The sequence below is a fragment of the Gouania willdenowi genome, chromosome 9, assembly GCF_900634775.1.
Source record: "Gouania willdenowi chromosome 9, fGouWil2.1, whole genome shotgun sequence".
In the NCBI taxonomy this organism is placed as follows: Eukaryota; Metazoa; Chordata; class Actinopteri; order Blenniiformes; family Gobiesocidae; genus Gouania; species Gouania willdenowi.
Window position 1 is genome coordinate 33,211,240 of NC_041052.1, and position 22,047 is coordinate 33,233,286.

At 38.2% G+C, this 22,047-nt stretch overlaps 1 protein-coding gene across 2 annotated transcripts; it reads left to right on the forward strand.

Annotated features, from left to right (window-relative positions):
• The first annotated feature begins 226 nt into the window (after nt 1–226).
• thoc5 (THO complex 5) lies at nt 227–20,331 on the forward strand. Of its 2 annotated transcripts, none has more exons than XM_028458191.1 (20): nt 227–385; nt 590–687; nt 2,820–2,963; nt 4,942–5,055; nt 7,362–7,459; nt 8,561–8,707; nt 8,781–8,895; nt 8,973–9,105; nt 9,183–9,260; nt 9,373–9,416; nt 12,568–12,667; nt 14,097–14,205; nt 14,280–14,381; nt 16,079–16,175; nt 16,271–16,385; nt 16,468–16,571; nt 16,654–16,741; nt 19,691–19,806; nt 19,886–20,076; nt 20,154–20,331. In XM_028458191.1, the coding sequence occupies exons 2-20, from the start codon at nt 592–594 to the stop codon at nt 20,215–20,217; spliced, it is 2,055 nt and encodes a 684-aa protein (XP_028313992.1). In that variant the 5' UTR covers nt 227–385; nt 590–591; the 3' UTR covers nt 20,218–20,331. The 2 variants fall into 2 exon arrangements, with proteins under 2 accessions (XP_028313992.1, XP_028313993.1); XM_028458192.1 differs by having other exon boundaries at nt 16,274–16,385.
• Nucleotides 20,332–22,047: the final 1,716 nt, after the last annotated feature.

Below are 22,047 nucleotides of genomic sequence, written 5' to 3' on the forward strand. Positions count from 1 at the left end.
GCTACACATTATGTATACAGTGCTAAATATAATGCTACACGCACACACACCTCTGTCTCTCTCAGCAAATTGCAAATATATGCTGGCTTATATTATAGTGCTAAATATTAAACCTCCCACTTTTCTATAGCAATACATACTTTCTACGGGCACTGCACTAGTATATATAGGGACGTAGTTCTTTGGATCACAATCCAGTATCAGGTGGCGGTAATGCGCCTTACGCTTGGTGCCACCCGCCATAAAACACAACGAAGAAGAAGAAGTCGAAGTCGTTTTGTCATTGTGTCCCAGCCCGGCTTCCGTTCAAAATCTGCGCGTTGTGGAGTCTGTCATCGGCGTGGTTTTCTTCTTTTTCACGCCAACACAGTTTTACAGCACAAAGGTACAGAAAACATCACAAGATAAGCACAGCAATAGTAAAGGTCAAACACATATACCCGACCAACTTAAAGCTAACCGCCGTTAGCTAGTTTTTGCTCTCACCGCTAAATCTGTTTAGCATGCTAGCAACGCTGTAGCAAGGGCGGCAGTAAAGTGTAAACCATTAAATGTTGTTTGGTTTTTATGTGTTTGTTCTCTTGAATAGAAATGTCGTCTGACGCCTTGAAGAAGCGGAAGTCTAAGGTGGTCCGTAGTGAAGGAGGTACACCGGAGATGAAACGCATTAGAGCGGATGGAGATCAGGTACCGAGAGGAAGCAGCTGGCATTCATTTAAACATACTATTATAGTTTGATATGATAATACAGCCAATATGTCTATAGACAGCAGTACACCATCGAAGACTAAATCCTACATGAGATAGGATTAGTGTCGAGAGTCTGTCACAGCAGGTACACAAAAATGTGATTTTATTTGATCTCATCAACGTTCACGTCAACATTAGGAATAATGAAACATCTGGGCATTAAAACAGAAAAGAACATAGGCTTCGTGCGTTTTTTGTTGTTGGTTTGTATATTTTCCTGACGTTTTTGTCTATTTCTGAGCGATTTTTGTTCGTTTTTGTTGTCATTAGGTATACTTTCTGCCATTTTTTTGTGTAATTGTGGTCATTTTATGTGTTTTCGGAGTCATTGTTTGTGCTTTTATCTAGTAGTATCGTGGGGTTTGGGAATGTTGTGTTTTTGTTGTAATTAGGTATAATTTCTGCCCTTTTTTGTGTTATTGTTTTCTGTTTTTAGACTGTTTGTGCATTTAGTTTTTCTTTTGTGTTGTGTGGTTTTTTTTTTTTTTTTTTTAATGCTTCTGTAATTGTGTGTGTATATGTATATATATTTATTTTTTGTGTTTTTTGAGACGAGTATTTTTTTTGTTGTTTTTTGTGTGTTTTCTTGAAGTCATTTTGTGCATTTACACTGGGGGGCAGTACATAGGCCACTAGTTGCCCATGTCTGGTCTACAGCAATGTAAATGTTGCATTTTATATTCTAATTATTGTATGTCTATTATGGCTGAATGATTAATTGCATTTGCGATAATATCACAAGTTCTGGCCACGTGACTTGCAAGCGGAGTAGTGCAAAGTAAAGCAGGCGGATGGAGATGTAAACGCTGCTTTAACCTGCTGCACTACAGCCTCAGGCTCGATAGACGCCGACACTGCACAAAGTTTAGTTCCAAAGAGGAAGAGCATGTCAGTTGTGTGGATTTATTTTGGCTTCAAAAAAGAAGATGCTGCGATTGCGACGGCGGACTTATGGGGAAAGTGCTGGCATCAGCTCGGAACCGCAATCTGCATTGGAGGGTGCGACGGTTTCGCCCTGGCCATGGCCCTGTCTGATACCACCCCGGGTTTGCTTCCCGGACCGCCCGCATTGTTGTGACATCCCACTGCTATCAGTGAGAGGGATATGGGTGAAATGCAGAGGAAATATTGTTATTAGAAAATATAGCAAAATGGGTGTCAAAGGCAATTGCGCCATTGTGCGATGCTACATGATAGATATGTGATGGACACAACTTGCATTCCATGTGCCACATTTTTGCTGCAAACCATGGAACACTGTCAGACCTCTGTTTTTTTTTTTGCGCTTTAATGGTCTTGAATAGATCTTAATGGTTCAAAACTAAGTAATGGAAATTTGGTGAAATATTTTGGAAAAGTTTTGAAAAAACATTGTAAAAAAAAAGTGTGGGAACCCTGAGTAATTTCCCTGAGATGTGATCAATAAGTTTAGTGTGACGTGTGCTGCTATGAATATATTGTTTTTATTAGTGTTCAAAAAGTGTAGTTTCCTTCTGAAGGTTTAATAAGAACATACACTTTTTTATTGGGACTTTGATTGTTTGATTTACCTACATTTTGTTACGTTGTCATGGTGAATGCTAACAAGACTGCATGTCAAAGTATTTAAGTTTACAACTGTTATTGAAGTAGATAAATAAACTGTCTTTAATAATAATTCATGCGTCATTTTCCTTTATCTTAACATAAGCCTAGCCTATAAGAAAGAACAATGTACGTTTGATACTGTTAATACAGCTGATATTGTTTATTAGAATACATTACATTTATTGTGTTTGTTGAAAAATAGAGGAAGAAATGGATCTTGAAGAAAAAAATGCAAATGCAAATTAAATCATGAAATTTGATGGGGGAAAAATTGCAATTAGATTATTTTCCACATTTTTTCATCCCTAATGTCTATCTTCTGAGTGTTCTTTATATCCTTTGTGCAATTCTTTGTAATTCTGCTTGATCTTGTAATTTCCCTGAGGCAGCCCACCCCTGTGGATCATTAAAGTCTGCGTCTATAGTGAAAAAGGCAATGGTGGAATCAAAAAATACTCTATAATGACTCCCCTATCCTGCAGGATGTGCGGGTGTACAAGGAGGAGGTGGAGCTGGAGAGCCGGGACCCCGAGCAGGATTTCCTGATGTACAAAGAAAGTTGTGAGAGTCTGGCCTCGCTCATGAGTGACATCCAGAACCTTAAAGCCAATGGAGAGAAGGAAGGGGTACGAGGTTTATTGTGACACAACTTTCACTGACTACAAAAGCACTGTACACGGCTTGGTTTCCTTTAGTTTTATTAAAGTAAATACAAGGTTCTATGAAAACTTGCCTTGTATGAAAGAAATAAACAAGTGCAAACTGCTCCTAAAATATTTTTTTCTGATGCTGAACAAACAACATTATCTCTGTTGTCACCTCAGTGACAAATAGCATATTTTTTCACTCATATTGTAAAATGGGCCTTTTTTATTAGCTTTATGTTATTGGCTTTCTGTCAACACTGTTCGTAGAACTCATTGATTGGACTATCCACAACAAACCGACCACAGCAGCAAAAATATTTCAATGAGCCTGTTATTCTACTATCCACTGCACATCACAAAACAAACTCTGATTCAGAGATCGTTCTCACCTGCTTTAGCACCTTGTATTATATATTCGTAACAAATATACTGTACCTCCCTTTCTTTGCTGTTGACAGGGACAAGGAGACCCGCTTTATCTGTTTAGTGCTTGCACTTTATATTTTATTTGCTCTTCATGGAGTGATATGAGGATGCTGATTTTCTCTCTGCGGTAGTGCTTGTATTTCAAATCAAATCAAATTATCCCATCAGTCAGTGAAATAATAGACTAAACACTGAAAAGGAGTGGCATCAAGCTATGTATTTAAAATAATTTATATTGTGGTGACGTAATATGTGGGGATGTAACAATTGACTCAACTCCCGATACGATTCGATTCATGATACTGGGTTCACGATACGATTCTCTCACGATTTATTTTACAAAATGGGACTGTAGACATATGATGACTGAAAAATATTTTTTTGGGTTCAAAACTATAAAAAAACTGTACTGTTTTCCTTTTATTTTTCATTGTCAAAATAATCCCTTGATAAACTATTCAAAACAATGCAATTTAACTAAAAATAAATCTTGAATGAAATAAATAAAGGAATAATACAAATGAAGAAGAAGCCTATTCATTTAAATTCTGGTTCTATAGTAAACAATGCAAAACTGCATAATAGTTCTTTTTCTTTTTAAAAGTGCAACTGAAAATGTATTTTGTGCCTTAACAATTGGACTTAAAAAAAAACATTGCACTGTATTTAGGTCAGATATTTGTTTGGACCAGCATAGGGCGCTGGTAAACCAGTGGTCGGTTGGAATGCAGATATCTTGCAGTGAAGAAGAGATGCTATGGTAGCAGACAGTGCTAATAGAAAAACGTGACTTTTACAGCTATTCACGTAATATTACAGATATTCTTTCGGTGCTAAAGGGGTAAGGAATCATTTATGAATATGTTTAAGAGTAGAAGGCATCCAGAAAGAAAGTAATATCAGATTCCGCCTGCCGCCAACACTAGCCCTCTGCTGTTTGAAAAAAGTACTGCGATTTAATTTATCACAGTATCGATGAGTACAGTGATACCTATGAATTGATTTTTATCTGCCTTACGATTAATCGTTAAATCTCTATGGTGACAGCATTGTTGGAGCCTTTCTTACCACTGAAAAACCTGTTTTTGCTCAATAACTTTTCCAACATTTGATCTGACATTGGTAACATCATCCGTGTAGATCTTCATTTTTGTGATGCTTTACAGCTGGGGTGCCCAATCGTGGTTCTCAAGAGCCCCTATCCAGCATGTGTTAGATGTTTCGCTCTTTCAACACACCTGATTTAAATGACCAGGATCATTACCAGGCTTCTGCAGAGCTTGATGGTGAGTTAATCATTTGAATCAGGTGTGATGGAAGAGGGAAACATCTAAAACATGCTGGATAGGGGCTCTTGAGGACCAAAATTGGGCACCCCTGCTTTACAGGTTTGAAGGAATTGCCAGTAAACTGTTTGTCTTGTTGCGTAGCCTCTAGAGGTGGTTTTCTGGTTTTGTAGCACACATACAGACATATGTTTAGCAGTGATTCTGTTTCTTGTCGTAGAGTATAACAAACTATTTGTGCGCAGAGTGCCGAGGTGGAGCAGAAACGTATGCAGAGCTGCATCCACTTCATGAACCTGAAGAAACTGAATCGTCTGGCTCACATGCGACTGAAGAAAGGCAGAGACCAGACACACGAGGTAACACACAATCCTCTGAGCTGATGAGTTTTAGCCTTCAAACGCTAAAGTAGATGCTCCGATTTTCCCATTATGATGCCCATTTCTACTAGGCTTTACACCAATCTGATCGACCATATCGAATCAGCCGATATTTAGCATTTTAAACAATTATTGTGATTAGCTGTAATGTCTTAATTCGCCGATCTGATCAATGACGTCATTGTAGTGATGAAACTTTCTGTAGATGCTCCCATTGCATTGTTTTATTTGTCTTACCTAAGTGTTGTTTGCTTTATGTGACACGGCTTTATTTCACTCACATTTGTACACAAAGGTGAAAACCAGGCTTCTTCCCCAGTCTACCGGCTCTGAAAGCCGGGGCAGCGTCTGTGCAGCGATGCACCGAAAAAACCAGCCGGCATAAACAGCGAATGAGCAAACCCTTCCTGTTCCAGTTCCAGACCGTAGTCGTGGGACACAGGGGAGTCTAACTTCTCCTCTTAGGGGTTAACTCCTTTGCTTCACAGCAGTCAGAAAGCAGGACACAGGACTCCGTTTCTGGGAGAACACCTGTAACATTTATTTGCCAGTCACTCATGGTACAGCACCTTGCTAGACCTGATCCAGACCATAGACTGTAAAAAGAATAAACGACGCAAGCTCACGGGGAAGTGAAGCTTTTAATCTTAAAGCTCCCCCTGCTAACTGGCTGCAGTATAAGTCATAAACCCCGCCTCCTCAATGATAACAGATGGGATGGGGTCAAACTGTAAAGTTAAAATACTCATCACATAATTGCTGTGATCATTAGATATTATCAACCTACATTGTGTTCAAGTGCTAATGTTTCTGTGAAGTTTGTTTTAAATAAGTGATTTGAGATTGAAAAATGGGATTTGACGTCATATATGATGATTGACATCCTCGGATCTTTCGTAGCTCTCTTTGTGAATAGCATAAGCAGTTACGTCATGAAGGAAAGCCGAGAAGCCATTAAACTTTTCTGTTCAGTTTTGAGCTACTAGTACTAACCTCTATGTTCTGATCATCTGAACAAGACGTTGGTAGAATTTCCACTGGGAAAGATACTTAGGTTTGTGGTGTAGCTGAGCTGCGTAACTCATCAGGGCAGTATGCTAAATGGGCGGGGCGTGTTAGCAGGGCTCCTCCCACCGGACCCTACGGTGCAGACTCTGACTCCAAATGACATCAAATTTGCAAGATGGCAGCTCCCCTAAGCGCTGTATTTTGGCTTCAAGAACGTTGAGTGGGAACAGCTACAGTGCACGCCCACTAATTTGGACGATCCCTTCCGCACAATGGTAAAAAAAAAACCTGCGCACCTAACAGCAGTTAAAGGGGCCACGCATCCACACACACTCTCTGATAACAGTGTGCTTGTCAGAGTCCAAGCCAACGTGGTCTGTTGAGGGGCCGTATTTCAACACATCTGAGCACTAAGAGCTTTGAGATGATTTTTGTTGTAATTAGCGGTATATACATTATGTTGAGTGGAGTGGAGTTAAAGTGTTTCATTGGCAGAGATTGAGACGGACCACGGTGAAAACAGTTAAACATTAGAGCCCACACCATTGAGATGATGATTAGGAAATGGAAAGCTATGTGCTCCTAACACAAGTGATATTTGAATCACGCAGGCCAAAACATTGGTGCAGTACTGAAAGATGAGCTAATGAATGGAAAGTCCAAAGTATGAAGGTCCTAAGACAAAAGATTTAGACACTTTAATGTTACAGAAATGAGAAATAATAATAATCTGTTAGATTGGTACATTTGTTTTTATTCGTGAAGCAAAACACTCCCACACGCTGTCTCTGTTGATTAAAAATTATTTTATTGCAAAAGTCAAAGATTAATTACTCTTCATTTGGAATTTTCTTTAATTTTTATATCGTATTGTGAGCCGTATTTCATATTGTTTTGTGAGTTAACTTTTGTGATTTTAAATACCGATGATTCCTATTGATCACTTCGTGGAAGTTTTCACTTCTCTGGGTTGTGGTGTTTTTTTTTCCTGCACTTAGTAAAGGCAGCTGAGCAAAGGATTTCTGTTTTTATTAAAGAAGCACTAACTTTAGAGAGCTAATGTTGAGAATGTTGGCAGGACTTAAACTTTGTGATGCAGGTCAGTTATGAGACACGAAGAGAAAAAAAAACATGTCACTCTCAGCAAGTTGCGCTGCTTTGACATAATTCACTCGATTCTGCCATTTTATTTTATTTTCTATTGAATCCATGGTAATGAACAATAAACAAATGTTTTCTTCATCACCACTAATGTTTTTTCTGTTTTTGTTTCTAAGGCCAAACAAAGGGTGGACGTGCTGCACCTTCAGTTACAGAATCTGCTCTATGAAGTCATGCATCTGCAAAAAGAGATCAGCAAGTGTTTGGAATTCAAGTGCGTGCTTCTTCCTCACCAACAGTATTGCTCGTCAGTTACAGACTACTTTCGTTATTCAGAAAGCAAAAGGCACCGAACATAGGACTTTACATTGAAGCGCAATTGTGACAGAGCAACTCCATTAGTGACTGGACAGCGGAACGCAGCATTCACACAAACAATCTCTGCATCAAGGCACTTTCACACCCATCGCTCCTGCAGGCAGTACACAAACATCCATCCATTCATTTTTAGACTTGCTTAATGATCTGACAAACAAACACATCACAAACATTTCTACACTCCCGTATTACTCCCACATCATTCATTTATGTCACTTCTCTCTCTTCCCCAAACTGTTCACATAATCAGCGATGGCTGCACACCTGACTGCTCAATGTTTCATCTGCTCATACATTATCACATCTTCACACATGATACATCCTCACCGGTGAGTTACCGGTGACGTGACGCCTCTGAGCGCTGACAGGTGTGGGACGGAGCGTAGTCTTATTATTAATTATGTTTCTGGGGGGTTTGTTTTAGGAATTCCTTTAGGAAACATTGGAGGAAGGACCAAATATAGGACATGACGGTTCAACTGTCAGTGACTGCAGCAGCACTCAGTAATCACCAAAACTGTTGTTACGGCAATAAACACACATACTAACACAACAAGCGCTCCTCCGTCCTGCAGCAACACACATACACGTAAAAAACATATCCACACTCATTGTGTTTATGGGTTATTTTGAATCATTATTAATTATGTTTCTGGAGGGTTTGCTTTAGGATTTCCTTTGGAAAATGCATTTTTCTGACAGAAGTGTTGTTTATGTCTATGGAGGCTGAAGTATTCTGACCAATATGCGACCGATCATTTTGCCTGTGTGACGTTGTTCAGTAAGTTTGGTGCGCTTGGCAAAGATCATGTGTGAAAGCGGACCGGACCAATTTAAATTGCAACAATGTTGCAGATTCACCGCCTGAACCGCACAGAGTCCACCAAACTGTGTGTGTGAAAGCACCCTTAGATAGAAATCCCCATCAGTGCTGCCTTATCCCACACCCCTCACGTTACAAGTGTAACCGTTTCTCTGATTTCTTTTCTTGTTCTAGGTCCAAGCATGAAGAAATAGACTTGGTGAGTGAAGAAGAGTTTTTTCAGGAGGCGCCACCGGAAATATCCAGGCCTCAACTTACCAAGCATGATTCCCACCAACTCACGCTGGCACGGCTGGACTGGGAGCTGGAGCAGAGGAAGAGGTACAAAGTGTGAGGCAGGCAGTGCTGCATGGTGCACAGTTTGAAAAGCTCAGTGGTTGTTGCATTGTTACAGGCTGGCAGAGCAATACAAAGAGTCTCAGGCCTCAAAGGAAACCATCCTTAAGAGCATCGAGGTGAAGAAGGAGCATCTCTCCAGTCTGCAGCCAGGACTTAACGCCATCATGCAGGTACACTCACTTTCTTACAGCGATGGAATGGCTCCATTTTGTCTTTCTTTTGCCATTCACACCATCTTTGCACACAGGCGTCTCTCCCAGTGCAGGAGTACCTCTCCATGCCCTTTGAGCAGACTCAGAAACAGACGGAGATTGCTCGTCACTTGCCTCCAGCCCTGTACGTCTTATTCGTTCAAGCTAATGCTTATGGCCAGGCCTGTGGTGAGTATCCACCTCAATTTAACTCACTTATAGTGTGATTTCTGCTTGTATTTGATATACTGTTCCTCCGGTTTCAGACAAGAACCTGAGTGTGTCCATCAGTGGGGATGTGGATGAAGCCCGGGCTCTGTCCAAACCTCCAGAAGATTCCCAGGGTACGAACACTGTATTCACACAGTACATCTGCACTGGTTCCTCCTGATGTTTCTCCTCTTTATAGCAGAACAACTGGATTTCTCTTCATCATCACCTGTCTTATCGTTTCAGATGATGAGAGTGATTCAGATGCGGAGGAAGAACAGGAGAAAACTGTGAGTGTCGGCACTCACCAAAACACACACACACACACACACACACACACACTAACAAACACACAAACAGAAACACACACAGTGATTGAGTAATCAAATGATTAATGCAAAAGCCACAACACCACACTGAGTTTAGTTCAGATCATTTATTTTTTGAATGGCTAAGATTAGCTTCATGGTATAATTAGGGCCCTATAAAATCCACATTAACGGAAATGTGGACGGGAATCACGAAATCGACCAATGAAAACGGAATTCACTGCTGAACGTGGAAATTGACAGAATGTGGATGAAGCGGCGTCACCATGTGGCAAAGAACGTTTTTTTTTTTTTTTTATGGGGAAATGTTTCCGGGGACCGCTCATTAGATGCACCGCGCTCCTGTCCTGGCCGCTTCAAACACTGTCTAAACTGCCAAAAACTCTGCAACTCATCACTGACTCCTAAATACAGAGCCACCAGCTCAGAGTATTTGAACATCTCATTAGAGCTACGGAAGATCTGTGGATAAAGTTGTTTGATGTTGTGGATGAGACCATCAATGCGAGGGATTGTAGAGTCTGAAACATTGTAGGTTAATGATAACTTCTGATACTGTCAAATATTCTGGCCTCTAGTGATGAAATAACTGATGCATCCTTGCATCCATTTATTTTTGTGTAATGATTACAGTCTGGAATGATGTCATCAGGATAATTTAATTTAGGTTAATTTAAATTAGGTTGATCAAAATTTAATCAATCAACCTGATCAGATTCAGTAAATCATTGATCCCTGAGGGGAAGTTGGGTGACAATAATGCTGATCTCATACATCCTTATATGATATCTACCTTTTATTTGTCTTATTTTATTTTTGACACATTTTTGTTCAATTATGTTTTTTTTTTTTTTAAATTTATTAGTATTTATTTAGTTTCTTCACTGGACATAAAAAGTAATAATTTCTGAAAAAATGGATTATTTAAAAAAGAAAAAAAAAAACAGAATAAAAAAAATAATGTGGAAAACACGGAATTTGGGAAAAAATAAAACCTACTTTATAGAACCCTAAATAATGCTGAAGTGCTAAAAGCTAATTAGATTACACAATACCAGTTAATATTTTATCAGAAGGTAAGACCGAAGCTATATTTATTTATTTTTTTGCTGAGTTGCACGGAGACAGTCAAGTAATTGAGTTCAGAGAATTGACTTTGGAATTGTTATTGTTTCAGTTCTATGGCTTACACATATATAGTTAACAATCTAGGGCTAAGCGATTTTGCCTTAAAAAAAATAAAAATCTCAGATTTTTTCAGAAGTTTCGATACAAATTTTTTTTTTTGTCAATGCACTTAAAATGAGTGCAGACATCAGATTTATTGTCAAAAGTCTAACTATTGCCGTCATTGTCCTCAAGAGTTAAAATGCATAGAATAATCCCAAAATAAAAAGTAAATGAGGATCAGTCATTCAGCAATTTCAAGCTTTAATCCAGGTTTAGGCAAAAGTGCAACAGCAACTTCACAGTAGCTTAAATTTTCTGATTAAGAATTCAGATAACTACATATTTTACAATATATAACATTACAATTAAAAAAAAAAAAAAAAAAACTCTTCCCATAGCATCTCAGCATAGTGTGAATAAAACATTAAACATGCCTCTGGCACACATATAGCCTACTCAAAGGGTAAACAAATGTAAACAAATGTAAACAAAAAAAACTGTGGTGGGGGAAAAAAACTGTGTGTGTGTGTATATATATATATATATATTTTTTTAACTCCAATTTTTTGCCCAGCCCTATAACAACCATTAAAATATCAAGTTTACCTGTCATTTCTCTTGAGAATAATTTTACCATTTAAAAAAGAAAAGAAAAAGAAATCTAGGGATATATTGACAGAAAAAAGGCTCAGACGCTCACACCTAAAATATTAATACCAATATTTTCATTGATTAGGAAGCTTTACAAGGTAACCAAGAGAGTAGAATCAAAGTGGATGATTTTTTTTAGTGTATTTTACAGCTGATTTAAGACAGGGGTCAAAACTGACCCATTATCATAAGAGATAACAGAAAGCTAACACAAGAGGGAGGTTACGTTTTATGGGTTTATTTAATAAAGGCTCAGTAATTGTAATTGAACTTTTGTATTTTCATAGGGAAAATAATAATTGTAATTTTAATTGTAATTGGAAAAAATACTGGTCAACGGTATCGTAATTGAGTTGTAATTTAACATGAATTAATTGTAATTAAAAATTGTAATTGTCCCCAACCCTGAAGTCTTTCAACATATGTTGTAGTGATGTTTCCGTTCGTTTTAGTAGCTTTTGCATTCTTGGTTGCGGTCATAGAGTTCAGAAAGCAGTGTCTGCTCGAAACACACACACACACACACACACACACACACATTCATTTATTGCTCTTTAGGTTTCAGTCTGCTCAGGAGGATTTCTAGGAAATAAAGCAACGCAGCAGGAGATAGTATTCTGAGCTGACTTGCTGTTATTCATACCATGACCTGAGATTAACTCCTGATCTTAAATGCATTTTTTTTTTAAAGTATTTGTTTTAAGTACTCAATTTCCTGGGAGCTGCTGTTTGTGTCCTGACTCAGTCTGTTTCCTCTCAGCTCGTGTAAAAAAAAAACAAGAGAAAATCAAAAATCTTTCTTGTCTGCCTAAAAAACAACAAAAGGTCTGTTTTCCTGGAACTATCCAAGACACTAAAAACAGAATCAAACAGGCATTAACTTTGTGTCTGTATAATCACTGCAGCACATTGCAGTCACTGACTACGCTGCACTTTTCATCTGATGTACAAAAAAAAATCTTAAACTACAGAAAACTTCTATAAGGAACTGTTCAAGAAGCTTTATTTATTTCTTTATATGGGGGAATTAATAAATATGATGATTAAGATGAACTAAAGCAATGGACAGAGTGTGTATGTATATATGTATGTATGTATATATATATATATATATACATAGGTGAATAAATATAATTAAATATAAAGAAAAAATAGTAAGAAAATAAATGTGACTGTAGTTGGACAGACCTGCAAATGCTTTACTCTGAGTTATCCAGTCAGCTTTGGCTTAATGTGCAGGTGCCACGAGGTAAAATTGAAATGATATATTATTGTTTTATTTTCTGTATAGAAGAGAAGGAGGCCGACCATAGGAGGCCAGCTGGACGACAGGCGACGGGAGATGCTGAAAAGGCATCCTCTGTCCCTCTGTGTCGACCTCAAGTGTAAAGGTGAGCATCGTCACGTGTACGGCTCCTCACATCACATTAACCTAGGGGTTCTAAACCAGATGCCTTCAAGAAACTAAGAATATTTTTTAAGCAATTTGAGCTCATTTTTGCTTATTTTTACCTTTTTTCTTCAACTCCACCAAACTTATTTTCATCAGTTTTTTTTATTGCCATATTTTTGGTCCTTTTAATGTATTTTTGCTACATTACTCCTAATCCTTGTCACATTCACATTTCAATGCCTAATCTGCTATTTTTCCCACTTTTAAGATATTTGTGTCACTTATGAACCCTTTCCACCACTTTTTTCATCTAATGTCACATATCTTGACCCATTATTGTCACTTTTTACCATATTTCATGCTTATTTTTGCCAACTTAACCACATTCACCATCTGTCGTGCCCCTTACTTTCCAGTTTAAACAAAATTGTCCTACTTTTTAACTGACTTTACCCCGTTCCTCCCCCATTACTGCCAATTTTAAGCCAATATTGACACTTTAAACTCCTTTTTACCACTTTTCTGTCCATTTTTGAAAACTCTCATTTGCAAATTTCTGTGGTTTTTAAAAATCCCATTTCACCACCTTTTCCACCATTTTTGGTCACTTTTAACCCATTTTATTTCTGATTGAAACAAGGATTCACATCTTTAAGAAGACTATATACAATGACGCAAATAATAAACTTCCTGGATAACAGTGGATAATATTCAGATAAATAAATAAATGTGGTTATCACAGATTCATAGAATAATGGATCATCATTTTTCTGACTTTATGGATGGGCCGCAAAAATCCCTCCCCTTTATTCCCCCTTATAGATGGCCCTGTCTCCACATGACTGTTCAATGTCTGTGTTCAACCACCTTCAGGTACAGTGGGGGTCCCATGGTCTCTTGAACCTTTATTTTGGGGTTCGCAGGCTGAAAAGATTGAGAACCACAGTATAACCAACATTTCTTCCTCGGCTTGTTTGCATGACGGGTTACATTATAAAGCTAAAACATCAAATAGTCTCAACACTCTTGCTCCCTCTGCTGGCACTGAGAGGAAGTGGGAGAGCTGCATTGCAGGCATACATGTAGTGGGAAGGAGGATGCAGCATTGGAGCTGCAGCATCGTAAGCATTTTTTTCCACTGCCTCTTTTTCTTTAAATAGCACACATACACACACACATACGTACACACACACACCCACCTCTGAATCTTTGCTGCCTCAGCTGCAGCGTGTGTTGAGTGCAGGTAAATTCAGTGTGAGTGAGTTCACTGCAGTGAGCGTAAAGGACAAGTCCCTGGGTGGAGCCCCACCCCCTCTATCAATGCTCAGAGTGAACTCCAGGGGGCAATCACTGCAATGAGAGGATTAAAGATAGCAGTGGATCATTTTCTTTCTTTTTTTTCAGTGGATCATTTTCTGTCTCCACAGATTCCAGCATCCTCCACCTCTCCTTCTTCTATCTGATGAATCTGAACATCATGACGGTGAAGGCAAAGGTCTCCACCCCCACCGACCTCAACACAGCTATCAGTGCTGGGTGTGTGTAAATAATTCATGTCTCCTCACCAAGGCCAGAACACTTGAGGTGACTTGAGATTCTTTTGTGTGCAGCGAGCTGTTGAAGTCAGAGACGCTCCTCAGCTGTCTGAACACCTCTGACCAGGGACGGGAAACGCCCAATCCTGCTAATCGCTATCAGTTTGATAAAGTCGGGTAAGGACAGCACGTCGTTCAGGGATCTGAGCCAGAGAACATCTTAAAAGGAACACCTTTTCTTTGACATGAACAACCCATGGTCTAATTTTGTGCAGCCCCCTAAAATGAATACACCAAATGACACCAAAAATACACGGACTGACAGAAAACACACTATTTACACCCAAAACACAAGACTACAAAAAATGTACAAAATGACAACAAAATCACACAAAATGACTGAAATGCACCAACTGACTCCAAAAATGCACAAAATAAGAGGAAAATATACAAAAACCACCATAATGATACAATGACTCCAAATACAGAAGAAAAATAAAATAAATACAAGTTGGCAAGACAAATACACAAAAATGAGTGGAAAACAAAATTACCACAAAAATACTTCAAATGACTTTCAAACACAAGATAACGACAAAAATAACTGAAAAAATATATAAAATTACAACAAAATACACCAAATGACTCCAAAAACACACAAAATGGGAGAAAAATATACGCAAACCACCAAAATGACACAATGACAAAATCACCACAAAATACACAATAAGCCTCCAATACACACTGAACAACAAAAATGCAAAAAGGAAAAATATACAAAAACCACCAAACTTGCACAAAAATGACGAATAAAGGACATCTTATCTTACAGTTGTTTAACTCATTCACTGCCAGCCCTTTTCAGAGCAGCCAACTCCATATTGTCAGGTGTTTTAGATGATTTTCACTAATTATTTTGTACTATGACAATCTGAAATCTGAAACCAGATGAAAGATTAGACACTCTAGTTTCATCAGAATTTTTTTTTTTTTTGTTTCTTGCTTGATTTGTTTTCCCATAATCAGCAGTTGAATAGTCAAGTTTCACACAAATCGCCAGTTTGTGACAAAAAGCTGAGAAAAATGTCTTTTTCTGAAAACACCCATTAGTGATTTTGAAGCAATTTTATTTTTTGCTTTCGGGACACCTCAACATTGGTTTCCTATTATAAACTACAAAAACAACACTGAGACCGGACTTTTGATGGAAAAATTATTCTTATTTTGCTATCTATGTCCGAGTTGAATGGTTTGCTTATTGTATTTTGGCCTTCCTCCAAGTCTCTCCCCCATCGCTCACCCCACATGCAACTTCCTTCTCCTCCCGGACATGCCGATTCTCACCGCTTGCCCCATTTTTTGATTGTTTTCCCTCACCATCACAACACTCACAATAGTCCACATAGGTTCCACACATGCTCTGGTCGGGTGTGCGCTGCTGGGAGCTTCAGCATCAATTCTCGTAGCGCCATTTTCTGTCTCATAAACTCCTTTCCTCTCCCTCTGAGCTCTGCCCAACACGGGTGATCTCTCATCCAAAGGTGCGCTGCTGCCACCTACATGGCACCAGTTGATCACTACATCATGGTACAAGCTCGATATTCACAGGAGAGCTTTGTCACACTGTCTCCTAGCAACCCCAGCCTAAAAAACATAATTAACGTCTTTAGACGTCAATAAGTTAAGTTCACATAAATACACCAAATGAGAGAAAAATATACAAAAACAACCAAAATTACATAAAGTTGACTCCAAATACCAAAATAACAACAAAAGAATACAAAACTGACACAAAAACACAAAAAAATGGAAAATGTACATAAAAGAAAAATAGTGAATAATGAACCCTTTTCTTTCTCATCTTTCATTTCAAGCATCGCCACATTTGAGGACTTTGTGGATGAGTTGGGACATCCTTACATGTGGGTTCAGAAGCTCGGAGGACTTCATTTTCCCAGCGATACCTCAGAAGTGTGTGCTACTGACGTCAATGATAAACCAGTAAATATAAAGCACAGCTCAGACAATTGGTGTGTTAATGGTTTGATTGTGTGTGTGTGTGTCAGCAGGGCGTGCACGTGGGCAGCTCGCTGAGTGCCAGCCACATGCAGAGCACCATGAAACTGCTGCGTGCACGAGTCCAGTCCCGTCTGGCTCTGCACAGGCAGTTTGCCTCTTTAGGTACCGAGATAACAAATCTTCACGTTACAATCACTGTGAGCATCCTCAGGTTTAAATAAAGTTTTCTTCTCCTTTTCCTCAGAGCACAGCATCATCCCCATCTCCAGCGAGTGTCAGGATCTGTTTCCTACAAAGATCATCTCCCGTTTAGCACGGTGGATTCCAATCAGTCACCAGGACTATGCTGTACTGAAAACCACACCACGCACACACACTGTCAGTTGTGTAATGACTACGTTACATGCTTTTTTTTTTTCTTTTCATAAAGGTCTTACCATACACACGTCCTGTGATTGATGCTGGGCTGGCAAATGACAGTGACCTCTACTTTATGGCAGTTATTGAGAGAGGAACAGGTAAATGTGACTGTTTATTATGGAGTTACAGTCCATAGACTTTAAACACAATGGATGGGTGAAGTTTCACGGAGAGTGAAGTTTTTTTCAGCGTTCTACCTGCTGACTGGCTGCAGTATACTGTAGGTCATAAACCCCGCCTCCTCATTGAAAACAATGGGATGTGGGTCAAACTGTAAAGTACTCACATAGTCACATAATTATTTTCCAAACCTAAACTCTGCTGTGATCAAAGTTTTCTGTGAAGTTTGTTTTAAATAAGTTTTTTGAGGTTGAAAAAACGGGATGACGATGATTAACAGCCTCAGATCTTGCGTAGCTCTCTTTGTGAATAGCATAAGCAGTTACATCACTGCACAGTCTACACTTACTGCATGCTACTCCTTTGAAAACGAACCAACATGGCAACCACTGCAACTAAACTACACAGTTGCTGAATGATTGGCTGTTTGCCTGTCACTGGGGATATGATGGGCTGTTTCTACACGCTGGTTCCACCCGTCTGTTAGCTGATTGGCTGTTTGCGTGTTGCTGTCGGCTGAACCACAGACATGAATACGTGCTGAACAAAGACAGCTACAATTCGATAGAATTGTGGTTCAAAACAAACAAGCTAAAGTTCTCTCTCACCCACACCGTCATAAACACTTGACAACACACTCAACATGGCTGAAGCACCGGACCCGAGCGGCGAGTTTGCCGCAGCGTCGATCGTCAGTGGCATCGCTAATTTTGCTCAAAAAAACAAACTCCAAAAGTCACATTTGGAACTATTTTGGCTTTAAACAAGGTAGAGACGGTAAAGTGGAGCTTCCATCAAGTTATAGAAGCCAAAGGAGGGAACACACAGACCTCATAAAACACCTGCCGTGTCGTCACACACATTTATATCTAATACCAGGTTAGTCCACACTGTTTCTCATTGGCTAATATTAGTTAAAGGATGTCAAAGTATAAAGCACCTACAAAATGCATATAAATATAGTTTTCACAGGGTATCAGTTCCTGTTTATTGTATTTTGTCCTCTATGGTTTATTATGTTGGAGAAGAAACATGATTGTCAAATAGATTGTTTAAAAAGAGAGTGGATTTGTTATCCTAAGTTGATTATTTATATAGTTAAATGTGCAAAGGAAACTGAATGATTATTTAATTTCAACCACATAAATTCTAACTTTTATTTGTTTTTTATTGCTTATATGCTATTGTACATGTACTCTTATCATGCACCAAACAACACTATGTAATGAATAAGTATTTATAACTTTATAACTTCTATCACAGTGGGGATACAAAAATGGGTTTGTTTGCTCAGAGGGTCACATGATCAACATTCATGTCAGCATTTAGAATAATGAGCGATCTGAGCATTAATGAAGGAAAGAACAAAGAGTTTTTATTGTAGTTTTGTGTATTTCTGTCATTCTGTGTATGTTTTGTTGTTGTTTTACTCTTTGTCAGACATTTTGTGCATTGCTGTAGTCTTTTTGTGTATTTTCCTGTAAAATGTAGTCATAGTGTATTTGTGCTGCCATTTTGCATTTTCTGAGTAATTTTTGTGTATTTCTATTTTTTTTGTGTACTTTGGTTGTCATTTTCTATAATGTATATTTTTCTGAGTAGAGTGTGTATTGTTGCTTTTTGTTCATTTTTGTGTGTTTTCTGTGTTTTTCTCTTGTCTTTTACTGGATTTTCCTGCAATGTCGTAATTCTTTGTAATTTTTTTAATGTTATCTTGCTCTTATTTTGTGTATTTTTCTGTCATTTTGTACATTTATTTTGGGGGCCGCATAAGATTAGACAGAGGGCCGCATTTGGCCCCCGAGCCGCCAGTTGCCTATGTATTAGGAAACGCACCTGCAATTATCTAAGGGGTTTCAACCATTAAATAACAGAATTAACTAACTTTAAATTCAGAAATGGCAATAAAATTCTTTTTTTAATATTGCACTTAATATTTAGCAAATTTTAGGTACTTTTATATGTATTGTAATTTTTCACAAACCACAACATTAAGTGGTATAAATAAATGTTTTTAGGCTCAAAGAAAATAGTGTATTTTGCCTTATTGTACTATTTAAAGTGTTCCAGATTGCTTAATTTGTGTTCAAATCGCAGACTCTGGCTCCAAATGACATCAAATTTGCAAGATGGCGGCGCCCCTAAGTGCTGCATTTTGGCTTCAAGAACGTTGAGTGGGAACAGCTACATTGCACACAGACATGAGCTGCAGGTGGCCCTTAAAATTAATGAGCCAAATGACACCAAAAACATACATACTGAGAGAAAAATACACCATTTACACACGAAACACGCAAGACTACAAAAATACACAAAATGCACCAAACAACAAAAACACAAAAAATGAGAGGAAATATGCAAAATAAAAACAAAAATACTCCAAATAACTCTGAAAAACAAAACAAAATTCCAACAAAAATAACTGAAGAAATTTACTAAATGACAACAAAAATACACAAAATGTCTCAAAACACACAAGATGACTACATAATTACACAAAAATGCACCAATTGACTCCAAAAACACACAAAATTAGGAAAATTTACAAAAATTACACAAAAATGACTCCAAATACAGACATAACCAAAAACACAAAATGAGAGAAAAATACACAAAAATGACTCAAACACCTAATCACCACAAAAATACTTAAATTGACTGTAAAACACAGAACAATAAATACATGAGGAAAAAGTACTCAAAATGACAGAAGAAATAAACAAACTTACTATAAAAATACACACATTGACTCCAAAACACTCAAGATGACTAGATAAATACACGAAAATAACAAAATAAAACAACCAATCAAAGCACCCTTTGTTGTTTCCTGGGTTAATGCTCAGGTTAGTCATTCTTCTAGATGTTGACATGAACGTTTATAACGTGGCGATGTGATAAATGTTTGCTTCTTTTTTGTCCCTCAGCTCGTCTCGATGCTGCCGTGGTGCTAAGTCCTCGCTATCCAGAGATCTCTCCCCTCTTCTCTCTCTCCCTCAGCTGGAAGGGCGAGCGAAGCGGCTGCACCGACGACAACCTCAGAGTGCGTGAAAGTGAAACCATTAAACAATCTTTGTTCCGTTTCACTTTCTGCAACCATTTTATTCTAAATGTTCTTTTAGGCGATGGAAAGTGAAGTCAACGTGTTCAGAAAGGAACTGAACGGGCTGCGTCCAGGACACCAGCTGCTGACCAATCAGATTGCACGCCTCTGCGTCTGCCTGGATGTGTTTTTAGAGACCGAAGGACAGGACGACAGCGTGGAGGGACCGCGAGAGTTTCCTCGTGAAAAGATGTGCCTGCGCACCGTCAGGTATAAAAATACTGTAAACATTTAATCGAACAGAGTAACTGAAGCTTCATTTAATGTTTCATCTGCTTTGATTTCAGGGGCCCAAATCGCCTGAAACCATTCAAGTACAACCATCCCCAGGGCTTCTTCAGTCATCGCTGAATTTTTGTATTTCACATTTTTATTTCATCCTAGTTGTGCGTCTGACACTCTTTTACATGTTTCTGTGTCCTACTAGCGCAAGATTAAAGTCTGTTGGTATTTTTCTGATTCAAACTATTTTTTGTGCTGCTTTTCTATCCACCACAGCTGCTCATTCATCAAACATTATTGATCGGTTATTTCTCCAGTGCCAATAAGATTACAGGAATGCCTTCTTTTTGAGTGCACTGCCCACCCTTACATTGACAGAATAAAAGTACCAAAAATACTCAAAATGACTGGATAAAAACACAAGATTACGAGAAAAATAATAAAAAAAATATACAGAAGGACAACAAAAATACATAAGATGACTACATCAATACTAATAGACTAAAATATTTTATTAACCTAAAAATCAAAACACAAAACTACAAGGTAGTTAAAAACTAAAAACAAGTGAGGCTTGGGGTTGGTATATAACCCCTGTTAAGCTCCACAAACATTTTAACACTTTTTAAGTTAAAAAAAAAAATACTTAAAAATGCACTAGTAGCATTCTGATCCAAAATGAAACAGTCAGCAGTGCACTGGAATTTCTGTCACTGCTTAAACCTTACAAATCCTCGACTTCATAAACGCAGAAAGAACCAAGACCCTGGATGTGCTGAGGATTAGACTAATTTGCAGTTAAAGAGTAACAAAACCCAGAGGTTTTGTCTAATGCATGTCTAGGCTATAAAAAGACATCCTTTTTCTGTGGGCGGGATTCCTGGAACAGTTGGGACACGCCCAATCTATACTATACAATTTCCAAATAACAATCTACGCTAAGCTAATGATACTTTTTTAATTCACAAATCTCTCAATCTAACCTGCTCGCCATTAGGGATGGTGAAAAAGAGCGATTCATCACAATTTTATTATTGCTCTCAAATTCCCAAAAGTCGATTAGATTTTTTTCAAATTGTTATAAAAACAAGATGATTCCTTCTAATTTGGATTTTTCCATAACAATCGTCACTATTGAAGGTGTGGTAAGGTTTTACTCAAAAGAAAAGTCAAATAATTCAGTAGCTGACTGATGTTAAATGAAAAATCAATAATCAGCAAAAATCAAACTGAATTGTTATTAATCAAAAATCGGTTTGTAACCAAATTGAGATATCAATAATCGGAATCGAATAGGGACATTGGGCTGAGTAACCACCCCTACACGCCACAGATTGCAGAGTCAACTGTTTTTATAGGAGGGATGGGGCCATGAGTGGTGGCTGGTGGTGACATAACAAAATAAAACGTCACAAATCACCATTCTCAGCCAATAGCAAAATTTGATTGTAATAGCCTCGTTTCAATCCAGAGAGGGCAGTCACTCTTACATTTTTAAAACAAAATATGCCAAATTAAAATATTTTCAATAAATTATCAAGAGTTGGACAAGAATCAATCAACAACACCACTTCATACCCAAATGCATTTGTTTTCAGCTGGTCAGGGCGCTGTCCAGTGTTAAATCTTTCACATTTGCTCATGAAACATTTTTGCCACTCGTACCGTAGTTGGAAAGAGGAAGAAAAAGCCATTTTTGGCAGCTTACATGCTGTAAAAGGAAGAGGCAGAAATTGACAAATTGAAGAATGAGCAAAAACCAGTGATGAAGTTTACTTTTGGTGACTGATGAAGATTTAAAGGAGAGGTATGATGAAAAAATCACTTTCTAATGGTTTTGCTATTATTATTTGGCTGTTCGCCAGCTCCTCTATTGCTTTCTTCAGGCTTGTCCTCAACATTCCTGCACGCCGGAGAAGATGGATTGCTAACTTCCTTAGAAAGCTCCTGCATCCAACT